Source organism: Astatotilapia calliptera, chromosome 1, assembly GCF_900246225.1.
Source record: "Astatotilapia calliptera chromosome 1, fAstCal1.2, whole genome shotgun sequence".
NCBI lineage: Eukaryota > Metazoa > Chordata > Actinopteri > Cichliformes > Cichlidae > Astatotilapia > Astatotilapia calliptera.
This window is the reverse complement of record NC_039302.1, coordinates 14,751,512-14,771,848: the sequence shown is the minus strand read 5'-3', so window position 1 is coordinate 14,771,848 and position 20,337 is coordinate 14,751,512. Positions and strand designations below refer to the sequence as shown.

The 20,337-nt window shown below is 42.0% G+C and overlaps 1 protein-coding gene across 1 annotated transcript; it reads left to right on the top strand.

Annotated features, from left to right (window-relative positions):
- The first annotated feature begins 1,116 nt into the window (after window positions 1-1,116).
- Window positions 1,117-19,659, top strand: gas6 (growth arrest-specific 6). Its single transcript, XM_026165531.1, has 15 exons — window positions 1,117-1,659; window positions 1,924-2,084; window positions 4,136-4,160; window positions 4,254-4,316; window positions 11,549-11,671; window positions 12,350-12,469; window positions 14,642-14,764; window positions 15,590-15,711; window positions 15,907-16,025; window positions 16,154-16,343; window positions 16,444-16,608; window positions 16,695-16,863; window positions 16,961-17,100; window positions 17,188-17,389; window positions 17,709-19,659. The coding sequence occupies exons 1-15, from the start codon at window positions 1,584-1,586 to the stop codon at window positions 17,858-17,860; spliced, it is 1,950 nt and encodes a 649-aa protein (XP_026021316.1). The 5' UTR covers window positions 1,117-1,583; the 3' UTR covers window positions 17,861-19,659.
- The last annotated feature ends 678 nt before the right edge of the window (window positions 19,660-20,337 follow it).

The window sequence follows — 20,337 nt, the reverse complement described above, 5'->3', positions numbered from 1 at the left end:
CAAATCCAAGCATTGTGGTGTACTGCTTGTGATGCACAAATAGGTCTACCTTGCTAAGAAGAAAACCAAATCCTCTTTTTTCTTGCTTTTCTGACTTTAGTAATAGAACACGCTCAACTTAGGAGTGACGTCATTTCTGCTTCTGACATGTGACTGTGACATAGTCAAACATTTGCAATAACTGGCAACGAGTATTTTACATCGCTGTGGAGAAATTTTGGCCCACTCTTGTTTGCTGAATTGTTTTAATTCAACCACACTGGAGGGGTTTCCAGCATGGATTGCTTGTTCAAGACTTTATTTTGTTCCAAAAAGTTCAGTTTTTTCAATAAGCAAATAGGCTTGGCTGGTGAAAGTGAACTCAGCTTTTCAGAAAATGTGGTTATTCATCGTTAATTCATGATGATTTAACAGGCAAATATGACACATATGCAAAAAAGAAAGAAAAATAAATCAGGAAGGGGAAAATACGTTTTCACAGCTCTTCAAAGTTCTATCATTAACTAAAACTAAACTAAAAACTAAAATAAAATGTGAAAAAAAATTAAAATTAAAATGAAAACTAGACTTGAAATATAAATATAAAAGAAGTATGATTTGTTTTAATATTTGTTTTTTCTCAATTTTATTATAACTTGCCTGACAAGACACTGAGGAAATGTTTATTGAGACTTTGGTTGTCTAAAACACTAAGTAAACTGCTTTCAAGAAGTTCTATGTTTTTATTGTAACAATGGCACTGATTTACTTTTTAATTTTTTAAAAGTAACAGAAGAACTAATTAAAATTATAAAATAAAACTAAACATTTCCAAACAATAATAATTAAGCTGAAATAAAAAAATTCACTTTGGAGATTAAACTGAATTTAAAAAAAAAAAATCAAAGGGGGGGGGGGGGGGGCGGATAACAATTAGCGTAGTCTGTGCCACCTCATGCCCCCCTTTGGTTATGCCCCTGGACTAACGTTTAAAATACTTTTGAGGGCATTGCAAAGTACTCGAGTATTGTTTACTTTAATACAAGTATTTACTTACTAACCACAAGTGCAACACCCAAATCACGGATTGCGTGCCAGTTAAACAGATTTTTTTCCCCAGTGTGATGCGCGCGCACATGCACACACGCGAACACAGAGAAGGGAGGGAGGGATGAAGAGGTGTCTGCATCACTTCAAACTCCTGCCTGCACTTCTCAGAGAGCTACTCCTCCTCCTGAAGCAGAGACGAGCAGTGTTCCTCCGCAGACTGTCCGGTCCGCAAACGGCTAAGTAAAAGTCCCCACACACCGCGATGGGGACCAGCTGAACCGCACGCGAGGGGGGTAGAAGAGGTCGGTCGTGCAGTTTCCCCGTGTAGTAGTAGTGAGCGTCCTGGAGGAGGAGGGGGACACAGACTCACACACAAGCGCGCGCGACGTTCGTGTCCTACCGTAGACGTTAACGGCCAACGGTCGGAGCAAGTCACCTGAATACCTGCGGCGTTTCGCACCGACGCCTGCGCTTACACCGAGAGAGGCTGAGGAGGGGGTGGGACGGGGCAGGAGAAAGTTTCTCGAGCTTGGCGCAAACACAGCAGTCAAACAATGCGGCTGACCCCGACAAAGTCCTTTCCGTCGGCAGCGCTGCTAATCCTGCTGCTCGTCCGCTGGTCCGACAGCAGTAAGTAAACAGTTACATGCTAGGCGGCTAGCTAGCCCGCTAAACCCTCTTTGACATTTGAGTTGCAGCTGGTGATGATACACGTCTTGGTTATTGCCAGTACTGACGGTTAACGTTAGATATTTCGCAACATCCCTCACATTGTTTTCCTGCGCCAGTGTATTGCTTAACCGCAGAGTTGTTTGACATTCACTTGCTCTTTTTTTTTTTTTAAAGGTGACTAAACTTTGCTCGTTTTGCTCTCTTTTGTCCTTCTTTCTTTAGTCTCACTGTCCCCTCAAGAGGCGAACCAGTTTCTGAGCAGACACAGGAGGGCGAATCAAGTCTTCGAGGAGACGAAGCAAGGACACTTGGAGAGGGAGTGCGTGGAGGAAAAGTGCAGCAAGGAGGAGGCCAGAGAAGTGTTTGAAAACGACCCGGAGACGGTGAGTGGTGTGTTCACAAGTTAGTCTCAGCTGCAGCTCAGCAAAGGCTGCATGCGAGCAAAGGCGGGCTTCCTTCTCATCCTGTGAGGAGGTACTGCAGTACCACCAACTCCATCAGAGCACCATTACCTGCTGAGGTTGTGTTATGTACTGTAACTTCAGGGAGGCTGGGTGTTTACATCATGTTCATAATGACTACACACACACACTAATGATTCATTGTCTGGGCTGCTTGCCGCTAGTATTCATGCTTCAATAAGTCCAGCATGCTGATAGCTGTCAGGACACATACATAATATTCCCATGTCTGGGACTTGGCCGCTTTCCGCGTCTTTTGTTTTGTTTCTGTGACAGACACTGAGTCAGCATGACTCTACCGTCATTTGTGAAATCCCCTTTTATATCCCCAATCTCCTCTTCATATTGACATGTGTCCTTAAGTTGATAACAAATATGGGATGTAGCTGGATGTCTTTCTGTTTCTTTTTCTCATCGTGTTGCATCTTCTGATGTTGCACATGCACACATATGCATTTCATTCAACATTACTGTGTACGTTGCCCTGGTAATCTGAAGATATGTTTCCTACTTGACATTTAACATCGTACAAAATCCATCACACGGGCCATGCTCAGAAACCTGTACTGGAGATTAGTTTCCATTCTGCATTCATGAGTGTACACGTCAGCCTTTCCATCCATGTGAATTCATAAGCCTATTTTATATGTACTAGAGTGTGCTGTATGTGCAAACAGGCTATAAATAATCCAAAGTGTTTAGAAAAACACACAGAACTTGGGCTTCTTGGGCTTCCTCGGGAAGATGATATGTGCTACAGCAAATACTAGTGCAGATGCATGCCCAGAATCTTCTGCAACAAGTCTACCCTAACGTGGCTGGATGCTTTTGATTGTGAACTCTGTAATTTTTCTTAATTTCTACATCTGACATTCATATTCAACGGTTTTAAGTGGTGGACTTGTGTTGGTGATGTGCTGCCCTTTAAATGTCACATTCACTCCTTAAGATTTGATATTGTGAATTGTAGTAGAGAGGGAGCGAATGAGGCAATCGATGACTTAAGATTACTTGTAAGATTAGTCTGGCGCTGAGAGAGGGAGGATTAAACTGAAGCTGAGGTGGATTCTGGTAAAAAGGGTGAAGTCGGGTGATGTCTGAATCAGATCCACGCATGCCACCGGCAGAACACCAAATTACTCCTTTAAGTTTTGAACCTTGTCGTGACACAAAGCTGCAGTCTCACTCGTATCTGCATTATTCATCCTGAAAGGGCCTGTCTCTGACTCTGCATTTTATTCTGCTGCAGCTTTGTAGCTCTGCAGAGAGGGAAAGAGAGAGGCTGGGGTGTTCCCAATGCTTATGATCATCCTTGGCAATGGACAGTCATACCAAGTTTCTGGTCTCTCATTTATTTGATGACATACGGGACATACAAATGAGAAGAAGGTGTCAAAACTAACTTGCTCAGTGTGAGGTTCAAATTTAGTCGTTTCGGTTAACCTTTGAAGGTCAGCTTATATTTTAGGTCAGTGTATAATCAGACTTTACCCCACACAGAATTTTGCCTGATTAGTTTCACTTAATAAGACACCGGTCTCACGCAAGCCTGCTGCATCTGGCATCTACTGCAGCATGAGTGTGACTCTGTGCCTCCAGAGTCTCAGATTTTGGCCTATATGTGGAGAACTGCTGCAGCCAGAAGGCAGGAGGGATGGTACTACTACCAGGAATGCAGAGAATGCTGAAGAAGCTCCTGTCATAGAGCTGCACCCTGTTAGAGCAGATTACAGAGTAATCATAGCCTAATCTCTGCATCGCACTGCCAAATTTCATGATTGTTTATGAACTGTTTTTCCTGCAGAAGTGAGCTATAAAAACCCCCCAAAACAAATGCACAATTAAGTCAAGTATAAGCAGAAACCTGTTACTAATTTTAAGAGTTCATTGAGACTGTATTGCCTTGTTTAGATTTTGTTTGCAAACACATAACTTTACCCTCTGTGTTTTGTTTTTGTTTTTCTCTGATGCAGAACTACTTTTATCCCAAGTATTTAGGTAAGTTATTCTACCTAAAACCATTAATCTCTCTCTTGGCTGATTATACGTTTGTCATCCCTTCAACTGAATTCCATTTTTGTCTCTGTCTAGCCTGCCTGGACACGTTTGGAGATTCTGAAAAGAAAAAACAGGATCTGGTCACATGTGTCCACAGTAAGTTTTTTTTGTTTTGTTTTGTTTTTTTTACCTCCTCCTGTCTGCCTTTCAGCTTTATTGTTAGTCTGTGAATAGGTTAGATTAATGCATGTCTACATCCTGCTCTCTCATTTATTCTCGGTTTTTATTTCACTGAGAAAGTTGCTACATGAAGAGACAGGGAGCTAGTTATGTTGCAGAGTTGTGCTGCACTGCAGTATCACTGCTCTGCATCACACTCCAGTGTGTGCCCTCTGCAAGTACAGAAGCAATCGGAAGCAGAGATGTGCTGAATCTCTTCGGCACCTCCAGGTCCATTTTCTCAGCGTGGCACACCTAGCTCCTTTTAAAGTGAACTGTGTGTGCGTGAGTGTCTATGAGTAACATTGCAGCACTTTGCTACAGTGACGCTACACGTTGCTGAATGAGTGACACACCCCTTTAGTCGTCACATATTCGCGCACTCACTTCCTGAGCGACTGCGCCAGCCTCTTCGTGTGTGGGCTCGGCTGGGGAATGACGTAGAGAGGATGGTCTGATGAGAGGATGGCTAAGGATTTCTGCTGCATCAGGATACAGGAGACCGGCTTTACTGCTATTGGCTGTTGATTGTCTTGCGGGGGAGGCGTTTCCATGACTCAGCTGCAGCATTGTGACATTTAAAGATACGGCAGTACTTTTTTTCCACCAGTTGTCAGCATCATCTCCTTTCCACCATTTTTCTATCTCGCCCATCAGTTGCCTGTCACCACTGATGGTCTCAAAGCAGATTCTGGCTTTCCACCAATTTATTTATGGAATATTTCCGACATGCACAGCGCATTATGGAAACATCTACTGAGTTAATTCTCCCACTGCTCCCTGCTTCTGTTTCCTTAGTCTGCAGTTTTCTGTGAATGGCACTTTACAAAAATGGATAAAAATAGATCACTGAAAGACACGTGTTACTGTTCTTTGACATCCACAGTATGGCACATTGTTACTTCTCTGGAAGCTTTGTAGGCTGTGATTCCACAGTGTGTGTTTTAACAAATGGAACTAAATTGTGACTCTGTGTTGGGGGACCATTAAATTTTGAAGCAGAGGAAACAAGCTTGGCTCCTGCAGTTACACTTCTTGTTTAATGGTCTACAAAGCATCACTAACCAGGAGCATGGGTGGGATTCTTTTTTTTAATATCTGCCCTCCTTTGTCAGAGAGTACAATTGCATGCACTGATGCTGATATGCAAATATTTTCAGTTTTGATGAAGGAATATTACTTCAATGTTTAAAAAAAAGAAAAAAAAGAAATATCTGATAAAATGTATTGTAGTAAAACATTCCTGCTGTGTTATTTGTAACTGAGGGATCATCATCTGTAAAGCACTGACATCAGCCAAGTATTTGTGCACATAACGCTCAGTTTAAATACAGATGTTTTTAATAAATGCACAAAGTTACATTACACCAATAGCTGGTAGTTGAGAAGATTAAGTCTGTTAAGGCAAATATACCCAACTATAGCATCCAACCTTAGGCATTATTAACTTAATTCAAACTTAAGATAATAAAATGGTCCTAATAATAATAGCTTAAAAGTGCTGTTTAAATGTTTTTAGTGCTGTCTCTTAACATTTGTTTTTTGTCTTACTCTGCATTGATGAATTGCTGAGCTTTTCCTCATTGCTGGCATCATGCAGTGCTTTAATGTTTTTAAAGTCTAAATTCAGCTCACAAAATCATTGTCTCTATTTAGATTTTGCTCTTTCCGAATGAGACGGCTAGCTTTGGCTCTACACATCTCTAACTTGTAATTTCGACTACATTTAGCACAGGTGTGACAGTCAGCATTTTTTATATTTGACTATTATTCCATGTTATTTTTAGAGCAGCTGTCTGGCTTGCTTTCAGAACATAAGTCACAAGCTGGTATCTGTTATTAATATACACAGCATGGACAGATTCATCTCTTTGTAGGCACCAAAAATGCTGAATGGTAGAGGATTTGGAGAATATTGGTGTATATTGTAATATGGACATGTTATTTTCATAAGGTCTTGCCCATTGCAGCGAACGGATCCCATGCTTCACGTAGTCTTGTTTTTGTTGAGGAGTGACAACCTGGTATTCCTGAAAAGATTTGGTTTTGTATTATGTTTCTGTTGACACTTTCACAGCATCGCAACTGTCATATATGAAGCTGTCAATAGAGATTGCATAAACAAAATAAAGGTTCACAGATGCAAAGTACCACAAGCCGTTAGTGTGTAGTTTTGAGCAGCTGTCATTAGAGATGGCACGATACCACTTTTTTATGACCGATACCAATATCATAAATTTGGATATCGGCCGATTCCGATATGAATCCGATATAGTGTGTTTTTTAATCAATAAAACTGTTCTTTTAATATCTTGCTGCTTTTTGTATAAGTTAATACTCAAGTTAAAAAACAAAACAAAACAAAAACACTAATGCTATTCTGTTATACCTGTATGCAAAAAATACACTGCACCCAAAAATAAACTTAAACCTGCACCATCCTCCCTATTCTGGTATTTTAAAGAGTAAGCAACCTAACTAATAGGGTTCTAAAACTCCCAGCAAAAAATAAATAAATAGGGAACCACCCACCACCTCATGATGCTTAATCGACGTAATCAACTTTAATTTGATGCAGTGTGGAAAAAAAATGCCCAGAAATAAATTATTTTTCAAGAATAATTAAATAGATTCAACATCTTTCTTCAACAGAACTACAGACTGCACAGATCATACCTTCCCAAAGGAAAAAGTACTATAGCTTACTAGGGTATATTAGACTTAATAGTTACTATATACAGTAATGGACTTATATACATTTTACATCAGATTAAAACTTTGGGTGTAAGATTCGGATAATTATTTATTAAAAGCGAGACATTTTAAATGAGAATAAGAAAGAAAAGTATGTCTTTGTGCCCCCTTTTCCCTGTTAATGCCCTATCGGCGTCCCCTGGCTAAACTTTGCTAGATCCGCCCCTGCACAGTTACCAGCCGTCAGCTATGTAGAAAAGGATCCTGGTGTAGAAAGTAGAGATGGACCGATCTGATATTACGTATCGGTATCGGTCCGATACTGACCTAAATTACTGGATCGGATATCGGAGAAAAATAAAAAATGTAATCCGATCCATTAAATATCACGAAAGCACCTCACAAAACTTGCAACACGCCGTAACTCGCCTCAGAACATTAGCAGGTCGGAGCAGTATGCATCACGTGATAGAGCGGCTGTGGCATGCGGCATTCTTTGTGCCCCCTTTTCCCTGTTAATGCCCTATCGGCCCCCCTGGCTAAACTTTGCTAGATCCGCCCCTGCACAGTTACCAGCCGTCAGCTACATAGAAAAAGATCCTCGAGTAGAAAGTAATATTAAATAAATTCTAACAACAGCTTATCAAGCTTAAACGTGCTGCTGTTGTTTATCCACTGGTTTCCTCTTTCTGGTGCAAAGTGGGCCCAAAACAAACGAGACGGACTTGCGATAGAAAAGCCTGATCAGCTGATCATTGATCAGTTTCTCAATTGAAGTAGCAGCAGGAGAGGGAGGGGGAGAGAGGCAGTCGCTCCATATATCGGTTGTTAAGCTTAACGAGGGAATGCTTTACAAACATTCAGAGATGTACTTACTAGGGGTGCAACGATACTCGTATCGATATTGAACCGTTCGATACAGTGCTTTCGGTTTGGTACGCATATGTATCGAACAATACAAAATTTGTAATTTATTTTATCAACTTTCCTTCTGACGATGCTGTCTGTGTTGAGCGCTCAGTGAATCTGCGTTCGACTACTCCGCCTAGGCTGCACTGTCGAGCGCAGATCCACTGAGTGTTCAACACAGACAGCATCGTCAGAAGGAAGAGCGCAGGGCAAGCTAGCGAGACAGAAGTTAAGCTCTCCTTGCAACATGGCAAATTGAACCTCCTCCACCCTCATTCAGATCTGGCGTTTGGAATTATTTTGGTTTTCATGTGATGTATGACCCTGAAGGTAAGCGCGTCATGGACTAAAGTAAAACAGTATGTTGGATGTGCCACGCAATGCTCAATTACATGGGTGGGAACTAGTGTGTTAGCGCAGTTAGCTCGTTAACGTGTTGGCCGTCTAGCCCCACGCAGGGGTAGCTCGTTAATGGAGATTTGCCGTGTTGTGGCGTTAACGTCATTTCAACGAGATTAACGCTGACAGCACTAGTGGGAACACAACGAATATGACTGCACATTTACGCCGACATCATCCTAGTGCAAAGACAAGTGGAAGAAGACAAAAACAACAAGCATGCATGCTACAAACTTTACCCGAGTCATTTAGACAGCCCTTAGCACACGATTCTCCTTATGGGGACCTGATATGTTTAATATTGTGGCGAGCTCAGACAAGGAGGAGACGGAGGTATTGTTTGGTCTTGCTTCCCGTGAGCTAGCCAGGGAGCACAGCCGTTTATTGATATCTGCAGAAGAACACTGCCGCTAGCTAACTGCTCAGCGCGGCAACCGCACAGCAGCAACAACAACACACAGAGCGCCCTCTGACCCTGGAAGGATACACCGTCGCAGCGAGAAGGCGTCACCCGTCACTATGGCAACATAAACAAAACATAACTGTACAAACAGAACCCCGAACAGCCCTGACCCGCTACAATATGCTGCTGAGAATATAGCCCAGAAGAAGCGTATAGTATAGCTTTTATTTTGGAAAGAGCCATTTCTCTGTAATAAACTCTCTTTTCCAAAGATGCATGATTCCTCAATCAGATACAGGGCTTGCAAAATCGCTAGCCCGACGTCCCGGGGCTAGCGATTTTTCCAGTCGGGCTACCAAAATCTATCTCTTCCCTGCCCGTCAGGCTATTGTAGGAAGGAAAAATATATGTCAATGCTTTTGCATTCTTTCGGAAATGTAGCTGGGTAATTATGTCATTGGCATCGGTGAGCCACTGTCAATATGTGACATATTGAAATCTCGTTTGAATTTGCGCTTGTTTTTTTGCTTTCACTTTGCAATCGTGCGAACTGTGTATAGAGAGCGACAGCACTGATCTGTGAGTGATGATAATTTGCGCACCAATTCCTCTGACATCGTCTTATCAATCGTTAGCTTACTATGCAAACATGACAAGTGAAATCTCCCGCAGCAAGCTTAAACATATGAGAGGTTGATCGCGCAGAGAATCACTGAGCGTTATGTGTGTGTGTGTGTAAAAGCAGCAGGATATATATCTTAGTTCTGCTGAGCCAAATAAGAGAGGTCAGGGTGAAGAAGTGACAGCCAAAGAAAAGCTTACCACAAAACGGAAAAGTTCTGACAAATCAGACTATAAGGCAAAAAGAAAGTGCAGCTTTATGGTTTCATGGACAAAAGAATTTCTGTGGCTGCAATATGACGAGCTATATAACCGGGGCTGCACATAAGTGGTCCGCAGGTGCGCATTCGCTGTCAAAGAAAAAAAACCCAAAAAAAACACGCACAAGACATGAAGTTGCAACGCGTGTTTGCATACATAAGATTTTCTGGAGGAGGACAGACATTTGTTTAAAACTCTTAAAGATGTCGAAGAAGCTCCTTTAAGCAATTACTTTGGTGTTCCTCTACCTCCAAAGAAATGTCAGAAGGAGTCAGAACCACAATAAAGCACGTATTCTCGGAAAAGTGGTTGCAGGAGGTGAGCTGGCTTCAAACAAATGATGAACGCACAGAGACGTGGTGCGGAATGTGCCGTGAAAATCCCACTCTAGCGGACAAAAACAGTGCTTTTTATATGGACGCAAACAGCGTTGCAACTTCTTATCTGGTGCGCGTCTTTTATTTTGACAGCGAATGCGCACATGCGGACCACTTATGTGCACCCGTGTAAATAACATAATGTTCTGCCGGGTGTGTTGTTGGTTTTCTCTCGATTTCTGAGTCGACAAGCGCCTTTGTTACTGGGACCAGTCATTTTAAGAAAGGCCCCCATTAGAACCCATGAGAAATGCAAGAAACGCATTATTGCTCAGTCTGCAATATCTTTCCCAGAACAAACACCAATTGCAAATAACATACTAAAAATAAACCTGAAAAATCTGTTTAGACTTCAGCGGAAATTTCAAATTCAGGATCTGACACAGACTGATTCATGTCCTACACAGTTCTTACAAGTTCATAGAAATTTCTGTTCAATTAGAACCAAGTATTTGAGTTGATGATTGTAATTTTTATACAATGTTGTAATTTGTTTTTCAACAATTTTTTGATTAATGTTTTGTTTCCTTTACAATATTATACATTAAAGTATAATATTGTAAAGGAAACAAAACAGGAAACAAAACATCAATCAAAAATTGCTCTCTTTTTTTATTCGGGCTACTTACATTTATTTTGGGCTACTTACACATTTGCTTTACTTCTCTCTGGGATCACTTCCTCGGAGATGAAATGCCGGATTTGTAGCGAGGCTACAAATACACACAGCCGCTCTATCACGTGACGCATACTGCTGCGACGTGCAACGGTTATGAGCCGAGTTACGCCATGTCGCAAGTTTTGTGAGGTGCTTTTTTGATATTTAATGGATTGGATTAAATTTTTATTTCTCTCCGATATCCGATCCAGTAATTTACGTCAGTATCTGACCGATACATAATATCGGATCGGTTCATCTCTAGCTGTCATGCAATGTTACAAAAAAAGAAGTTGTGGCTTTGGGTTTTATATGCAAAAACGCAAACGCAAATCCTCTCTCCCCCCCCCCCCCCCCCCCTTTTCATTTTCTCCAGTCTTTGTCATTTTCTCTTTCTCTGAACTCCAGCTAACATGTCCAGACTTGTCGAGTACTCAAACTCCTCTGCTTGGGAAGGAAACAGATTTGGAGAGAAAACTGAGCACTATTACACAAGCGTGCAGTGGGGGGGAAAAGAGGGGGGGAATTAAGTGTAAATATGGAATAGAAAAGTAGCAAAAACAAGAATTAAAAATAAAGCTAAATATCAATTCAGTATTGTTTCTTGAGAAGTAGAGGACAGGTGGTGGGAATTAGGGCATGTCCGGAAAGAGAGCCTGTCACAAGTTAGGCTATTTATACAGATCTCCCAATGTGCAGAACCTAAGAGAGATTCTGCATATCAGGAGTGTCCTCTGTCTGTTATGGTATACAGTTACACTGACTATAAGCAACCTTTGTACAGACTTGATGCTTAAAGCAGTAATAACATGTCTTTTTCTCTGTCTCTGTTTTCTCACACTTTAAGATATTCCCAATCAGTGTTCTCCCAATCCCTGCAATCCCAGCGGTACCGTCCGCTGCGAGGACAAAAAGGGCGACTTCCTCTGTCATTGTTTTACGGGCTGGACGGGAGCCACGTGTGAGAAAGGTACTGTCATCATTATGGAAAGCTGTGTCCTGGAGCTCAGCAGAGGTTGAATTTTTGCTCTGTCATTCTGGTACATCAGTGCAAATGTCATTACTGTGACCTTGGCTCTGACAGCGAACCCCTGTCCTGTCCACTGATAGAAACATCCTGCTTTTCTCATGTGTAAACTAATACTGTTTTGTCTCTCAACGATGCTGGAATTAATTTGACCTTGAAAAGCTGTTATTGATGGCATGCTGTCTAATATCCAGCTCCTGCTGCAGTTATTAATGATGTGTGAATGGTGTGTAAGATCATTATGAAGTGCATGTACGGGAAGTGCTATCCCAGACTCCAAACTGAGGTTTGCATGCTTGTTAGAAGTTAAATCCACATAAGTTCTAAACTCTCACTGTGAGGGAGAGGGGAACATGTTTCTCTGATTTATGGCGCAGCCATCATTCCACACATTTCCACTGTGACTCATCCTACCACCTTACTGCGAGAGGAAACCAAAACAGATTCAGTTTGAGTCGGTCTGAGCCTTTTCCACTTGACAACCACAGTCCTCCTAAACACTCAGCCACAGTTACATACTGTGTCCCTTATTTGGAATGTACAACAAACAAGAAATTCACAGTCACTAAACAGCATCCAGCTGAAAGCAACCTGCATTTCTCACCTCTCTCCTGCTTGCAGATGTCGATGAGTGCAGCAGGAGAAATGGAGGATGTGACCACGAGTGCAACAATACTGTGGGCAGTTACCACTGCTCCTGTCGCCAAGGCTACACACTGTCAGGACATCAGCTGTGTAATGGTAAGCCGCAGACCACGAATGCACGTCTTCTAATAGCTGGAATCAAGTCAGCACTGCTGCAAATAGACACATCATCGCCATTTACCAATTCTGAATCCACTTCCCACTCTGAAAATATAAATTCTTTATAGACTTGTATAATTGATTATGTTGTATTTTATCTACTTCTGCTTATTTATATTTTGTATTTAATATAATATCAGTCTCATAGACTGTAGATGGATGTACCCACGATGACGTCATCCATTGGTCTCTGGACTCATTTTGAGCCTCAGTATTAACAATTTGGCTGCCTCCACATTAGTTTTTTAAAACCAGAAGTTAATAGGTCTGGTGTCCCACAAGGATCGATTCTCAGTCCAGGCCTTTTCTTTTCTTTAACTTCTTTCCCTGGGCCTGATTTTTAAAAAACATGGACATGCATGCATATCTTTCCTATGCAGACAACACCTAAATCTACATGCCTATAAAAAGAAATGTCAATTCAACTCCTAAACCACTACAGAAGTGTCTGAAAGATATCAGATCACAAGGAACTCAGATCATTGTGTTCAGACCTGGTGGTGTGTGTACTACTCCTCTCTTGGACCTGGGTCCGAGTGACTAACCTTGATGTCAGACTGGACTGTGATTTTATACTAGATAAGCATATAAATTCCATTATTAAAGCTAGTTTTTATCATTTTATCAATTTTTCATTTCAGACTTTTTCAAAGATTCAAATCCCCCCCCCCCCCCCCCCGAAAATTTTTGGATGTCTTATTTTATCACAACAAATCTGGACTACTGTAATGCGCACTATATTGGCCTTAGCAAAGCTTCCCTTGCTTGCCTACAGTTAGTCCAAAATGCTGCAGTTCGTCTTTAAACTGGAGCACATCTCCCCCGCCCTGGCCTTCCTTCATTGGCTCCCTGTTTGTTCATTTTAAGATTTTATTTTATTTTTTTTTAAACCTTTAATGGATTGGCATCACCAGATATATCTCAGCTCCTAACTCCATTTAAAACATATATTAAAATGTTATTCTTTAGCTTTTAATTCAGAATGAGAGTGGTGTGTTCTAACCTTCTGTTTGTTACTGTTGTTGTTGCTGATTTGTTGTGTGGTGTTTTGGTGCTTTCTACAACACTTGTGTTTTTAAAAAGTACTTTTGTAAATAAACTGATAATTGGTATAGTTGCATGTTACATCCATAAACTACACAGGGACAATGCATAGACACACACAATGCTAATTATTGTTAAATACTAGAGCAATGTGTTTGTCAGATAATCCATTAAAATGCTCCAGAAATGCTCCAGAAACGCATACCTGTCAATCTAAGCTGCCATGCCCCAAACTCCAGTGTCCAGATGGACGAGTTATTTAAAAAAATTTTTAAAAAAACTCTCCCCACTTATATGGAATTTAGTGGCTGAAAGCATTTTGACACGATGCTCTGTGGGAACTGAGTGGTCACTGGGGAAAAAAAGCACAGTTTCTGTCCTCAGAAGTTGCAGCTTAGCCTCCATACCCACGGACTGCAGATGAAAACTAGCCAGTAGCTAAATCTAGTTCAGGGCTTCTTTTCTTTTTGAGATCAGTGTTTTTGTGTATAATCCCTGACCAAAAAAAATAAAACTAAAGTTAAATTTGTAATTATTCTGAAGTTCAAGTCTCTGAAACAGTCCAGCAGCAGTGTTATTCTGTCTTGTGTCATAACCATCATTGTGAGTCCATAAAAGAACACATGGCTTTGATTAGTGAACAAACGAGGCAGAAAATAAAACATTACAAGCTCATGTTTTCCTAATGTGGACCCCTGTGTAAACTCACACAGTTTTATTTATAGTTTTAGCTTTCCCCCCAGAAAAGAGAAGTCTGAGAAAGGCCTCAAACTGTTGTGTGATTTAACATCCTGAAAGGTTCCTTCTGTAAATATTTATTTCAGTGTAACTGCAGTGCTGGAACATATAGATACTGTGTATTAAATATGCAAACAATACATCCATGTATTTAATTATGTTTCTTTGGAGGATAAAATGGTACAAAGCACATGAGGACCAGGTTAAGTTTCCATTCTTCAAATTACTCCCACTGGATTGTTCTATGTCTTTTCCTTTGAAATGTTCCTAAGCCCTTACACGTGACTTTTGGAGTGTCAAAGCTGAGGACATTTTGGTGTCTTTCAGATCTGAACGAGTGCAAGATCGCAGGTGTGTGTGGAACGGCACGATGTGAGAATAAGGAGGGTGGCTACGACTGCTTGTGTGACATCGGCTATGTTTACGACAATGAAACCAAAAGCTGCGTCGGTAAGTGTGTTTAACTACACATAAATACACTTGGTTTAATCAGAACTGACTGAGGGAAAAGCTTTACCCTCAGCGGGGCTCGGTGCAGCTGCGTAGCGGGGTCAAGAAGGGAATGCAAAGGTATTTGGAGAAATTGTATATAAGTAGGTAACAGGTCACTGTGAAAAAGTCTGCGTTTAGAAAAAGATAACTCGGGGAGTAAACATACAGACTGAGCCATCGATGCACCTTTCCTTGGTAATTAATGTTAATCACTCTAAAGAAAATGTGGTAGAGCGAAACCGCAGCAATCCTGTATTTCAGGATTTATATGTGACAGCTATCACACAAAATCCAATTTTTTATTCCACAATATGTGTGATAACTTAGCCACCAAATCATATGTGTTGAATCAACATGGAAAAGAATCTGCGGATTTAAACCGAAGCTTTGAATTACTCGTGTGCCCAAGTTCTAATCTCTACTTCAAACCAGACTTTTCATAACCTCATTGTCCCTCCTTAGAGAATTACTGCTTATCATAGCCTGCTCATGGCCATGTAAGGTTATATATAAAGTATGGCGATACCATCCAGTCAGCGTCAAAGGCCACTTAACTCAAGTGTTGTTTGCATTCCCTGATATGTTTTTTCTTCTTTTCCCCCCCTGCATTCCTGGATTTGATGTTTTGTTGATCCTTGTGGGGTCATGTTTTGACTAATCCCTCTGCTGATGTGACTTTGATAAATTTATGAACTCTCTTCTTCTCTGTAATTCTCTCATGTCCCAGTCGTCACTCTGAGCTCTCACGCCCTTTAATTTCTCCAACCTTCTGTCGCTTGTCAGATGTGGATGAGTGTGAGACGGGTGTCTGTGAAGAGGAGTGTTTGAACACTCAGGGGAGTTTCCACTGCTTCTGCGATGGACGCCAGGGTATGAAGCTGGCGCAGGACCTTCGGAGCTGTAAGGTGAAATACAAAAACCAGCTGCCGCTGTTGTTAAATGATGATTAAAAGCTATGTCTGTTGGACCACGTGCTATTTTTCTTGCTTCTACCATCCCATCATGGGTTAAAAAGTACAATTTCAAGTGCCATCTTGTATATGTGCATGATTCTCATGACTTTATCTCCACGCTGGTTTTGTGTTTGTTCTCTCCTCCAGCCTATAACTCCCTGCACAACACCGGCCCTGAAGAGGAACCCCCGCTCTCTTTACCTGGGACGCATGTTCAGCGGTGTTCCAGTGGTGCGGCTGCGTTTTCGCCGCAGGGTTCACACAGGGTGAGAAATTTCTGTTGGATTTTTCAACGTGTTCATCAGCAACAGCTGTCTTGTCTTGGAGGCATTTTCATCTTAGTTACCATTGGACAAAGACCATCTTCATTGCTGTTTCCTAATTCTCTTTTCAGCTTTTCAGCAGAGTTTGACTTCCGCACCTACGATCACGAGGGAGTGATCTTCTTTGCTGGAGGTCACCTAAACAGCTCCTGGATCGTGCTGGCGATGAACCAGGGGAAGCTGGAGCTGCAGCTGAAATATGGCGGCGTCAGCAGGGTCACCAGCAGTGGACCTATTGTCAGCGATGGCCAGTGGAGGAAGGTCTGACTCTTGTGCTGAGGATCAAAACAAATAATACTACGCTGTATACACGGTCTTCATTAGCTTATTAAAAGCTTGTTAAATGTCCGGTTTTAACCAGATCTCGGTGGAGGAGCAGGGGCGGAGCCTAGTGATTAAGATTGACAGGGAAGCAGTGATGAAGATTGCGGTAAACGGGGACCTGTTCACACTGAAAAAGGGGATGCATGAGCTCAACCTCACTGTGGGGGGAGTGCCTTTCAAAGAGGACAGCCTGGTCAATAAGGTGTGTGTTTTTTTTTTTTTTAATGTATACACCACAAAGAGACTTTCACACATTTCCTAACTGTTGTGACTTCATTCGTTCCTCAGGTGAACCCTCGTCTTGACGGTTGTATGAAGGAGTGGCGGTGGCTAACGGGTGAAGACACCTCCATACAAGAAACCATCAGGTCTAATGATAACATGCAGTGTTTCAGCAGTGAGGATCCGGGGGCATATTACCCCGGCACAGGCTTTGCTCTCTTCAACATCACCTATGGTACATGCGTGTTTGTGTTCATAGCTTGAACAACTCTTTGTATTCATTGTAAGCACATGTGGTCATCTTCATCCCCCTGCCCTCCTCTTCTCTTCAGAATCACAGAACCTGAGCGTCCGCTTGACCCTGAATCCAACCACTGCTATTGGGGTGCTTTTTGCACTGGTTCACCAGGACAGAGTGCCTCTCTCCATCGCTCTGGCTGATTATAACCCTGTAACCGATGAGTGGCGAGATGTGAGTAAATGCATCCCGCACTGTGCACGTGTTCAAAACCACTTTCTGTATATTTGATATGCAAACTGACTTCCTGTGTGTCTTTAGTTTGTTCTGGTGTCTGTAGGTAATGCCGTCATTGCCAGCTCTCCTGCACCCTTCTGTGATGGTATGAGTCATGAAATCCAGGTGACAGTCTCTGGTAACCAGACCCTTCTGCTGGTCGACGGCCATTCTGGACGAAGTGAAGATGCTGAAGTTCCCACTGGCCTCCTGTCACAGTCTACTACATTCATAGGAGGCCTCCCTGGTGAGCACATACACACTTACGCAGAACAGAAAAGTTTTCCATAAAGTTTTTAAAGTACTTCCTACCTCTATTGAAGAGTATCAGCTTCTGTTATTGTCTGCATGACTGCTGGGTTCAGGCTGGAAAACATCCCCGGCAGCTAGAATCTTGCACAGTTCTCAAAGCTGAAAGAACAACATAAGATTTTTTGTAATGCAATAATTTAAAAAAAACACACACAAAACGTCCCACATGACAACAGATGGATGAATGTTTTCACTGACACGTTGAACAAAGTGAATAATGTTATTTGGACACTTCTTGTGATTTCCACCCGCAGATGTTCCTCTGGTGTCCACGCTGGTGTCGACACCCTACAGCGGCTGCATGGAGGTCAGTGTTAACGGACAGCCTCTGGACCTGGACCGGGCCATCCACAAACATAACGACATCCGCTCGCACTCCTGCCCCCTGCTGGACTCCCACCAGTGAACAGCGCTTGAATCTGCCAAAACCGATCCATAAGCAGTTCATTGAGACAAGGGGGTGATGGGAAAATGTTTTTAATTGGAATATGTCACAGTGTGGCTTGAGCCCAAGATCACCCCTTCCCCTCCATCCTCTCCCTCCCTGGCCTTATCCTGTGATGACACTGCTGCCTAGAAGCAGTGGCAGGGATTTTCACAGCAGTCTCAGTGTTATGACCCAGCAAGTTAGTTCTTCTGCCAGTGAGTAACACTCCCTGTACAAAGGGAATAATAGCTGCACAGCATTGCCTGAAAACTGGCTGTGTTTTAAAGCCTCGTAAGCTCACAAGAACACGCAGGGTCTAATCCAAAATCAATGCTACGGGTTTGGTCCGGGGTCAGCCTTCTACACCTGGTATCCTGTGCTTAAACGCAGATCTAACTGGAGGTTTGTAAGCAACGACTAGTCTGTGCTCGTGTTGCTTACATCCAGCTCACTTAAGGTCCACGTTCACAAAGCTTGAATTAATCGAGTGCTAATATAGAATCTCCAATTAAATGAAAATGTAAGAATTAAAAACACAGGGACCAGAAAGACAGTCCTACATCAGCTACTTCACTCAGAGAAAAGGTGTGAACAGGTGCTCAGATCTTCAATGAATAAATCCCATTTGCCCTTAACACCCCCCCCCCCCCGCCACAGCGAGGCGGTATGAACTTTGCGTTCTGTAGAAAATATTGCACATCGTTGCAGGTATAAATGGACTGCCTTCTTGAATTTTTTCCCCCCCTGCTCTCGATTGGAGGAGCACTCCATATCTGCCTGCAACTTCGAAAATCAACCGTGTGCCTACAAAAGAACAAACCAACCCACACTTGTCGACAGCTTCCCTCTAAACAGGTGAATCAGTTCCCAAAGGTGCAGCACTGCAACCCAGCAAACTAACCGACGCTTTGCAGTGTGTGCCCCTGAGGATTTTCTCTTTTAAAGAACAGACTCACACTCATGTTCATCACAAAAAGGTCCCTTCTTTTCCCAAAAATCACCCAGTCACAGTTAAAGCCTGCCATATACCAACCCGAGGACAGTAGATTAGACACAGAAGCACAGGGAGACAGAAAGGGGCCTTCTCCACAAGGAAGAGAGAGCACTGCATTGATCGCACCACACAAGCTACTGAGAAAGGAAAAGAGGGCGCTGTAATATACTGAATATGTAAATAATGTGACTGTACAATGCTTTATAGAAGACAGAGCAAACACTACCTTAAAACCCCCCCTTGAGGCACATTTATGGTCCAAAGTTCAAAGAAAGATCAGAGTCTCTCAACTTCATCTGCTTCTTAAAAAAAAGAAAGAAAAAAAAAGGTTTCAGCGACAAATCATGGTGGAACTGGGAGACTGTGAGAGCAATACCCAGGGATCAAAGTAGCATCAAGCTTTAGAGACTCAGTTTTTAATTTGATTTATTGGTGCTCAGCAAATCAAAACACAGTAACAACAAAGAATGTCAGAAGAGCGAATGCCTAAAGGGCTCCAGTGTTATTTTACATCCCTGTGTAAGGTATCATTTTCTAGTTTTCTGATGAATGAATGCCAGAATATAGAGCTTGACTTGTTAATGTCTTATTTTATTTTTTAATCATATGTGATGTATCTTGAACTTCTAGTTTTTATTTTTCACCTTAACTGCCAGTATGTGTATGATGCTGAGAGAAGTCTGCCTTTTTTGAGTTTTAACTTCCCTCAGCAGTGAAAATCCTATTTAAAAAAAAAAAAAAATTAAAATAAAATAAAAGCAGCTGTATGAAAGTCACTGAGTGAAGTTGTGTTTTGAAAAACAAAAACACATCCGTGCACCTTGTGCTTCTGTTTCCGATGCTCTCGACTGTTGCGGCATAGCTTAAGCTGTGATGGAGCTCAATATTATGCTTTAATACGGAACCTCCGCCTTAGAGGCAGGGTGACCTTGAAAAGAGAAGAGCTAAAACATTCTTTTAGACGGAGGATAACCTGAGGGGCTGCATCAGGGGTCTCAAACCTGTGATTCTAGAGCCACATGTGATTGTTTTGCCCTACTTTACAGTGGCTTTGCCATTGGACTATTTTTAAAGTTGTTAAACTGCTGTATGTTTCAGTTACTGTCAAAGTAGGCTGCTTTTAATGTAATTAATTTTCTCCCAGAGACCATTTGCAGTATAGTAAATGGATTGGTGCTTATATATAATGTACTAACAAGTGAACGCAGTGGAAGTAGTACTTTAAAGGAGCTCATGAATGAAGAAAAGAGTGGATGGATGGATGGATGGAGGTTAGTGAATCAGAAAGTGCAGATGATTAGTGAGGATGAAGGCAGGGCACCTATGAAGAGTGGAAGATGGTCCAGATGACATACCTGTGGAGGTAATGAAGATGTGTAGAGGGCAGTGGACTTTTTGATCACTGAATTATGTGAGGCCTGCTATGATGTCTGGTTTGTAGACAGTGACACTGGGGGAAAAA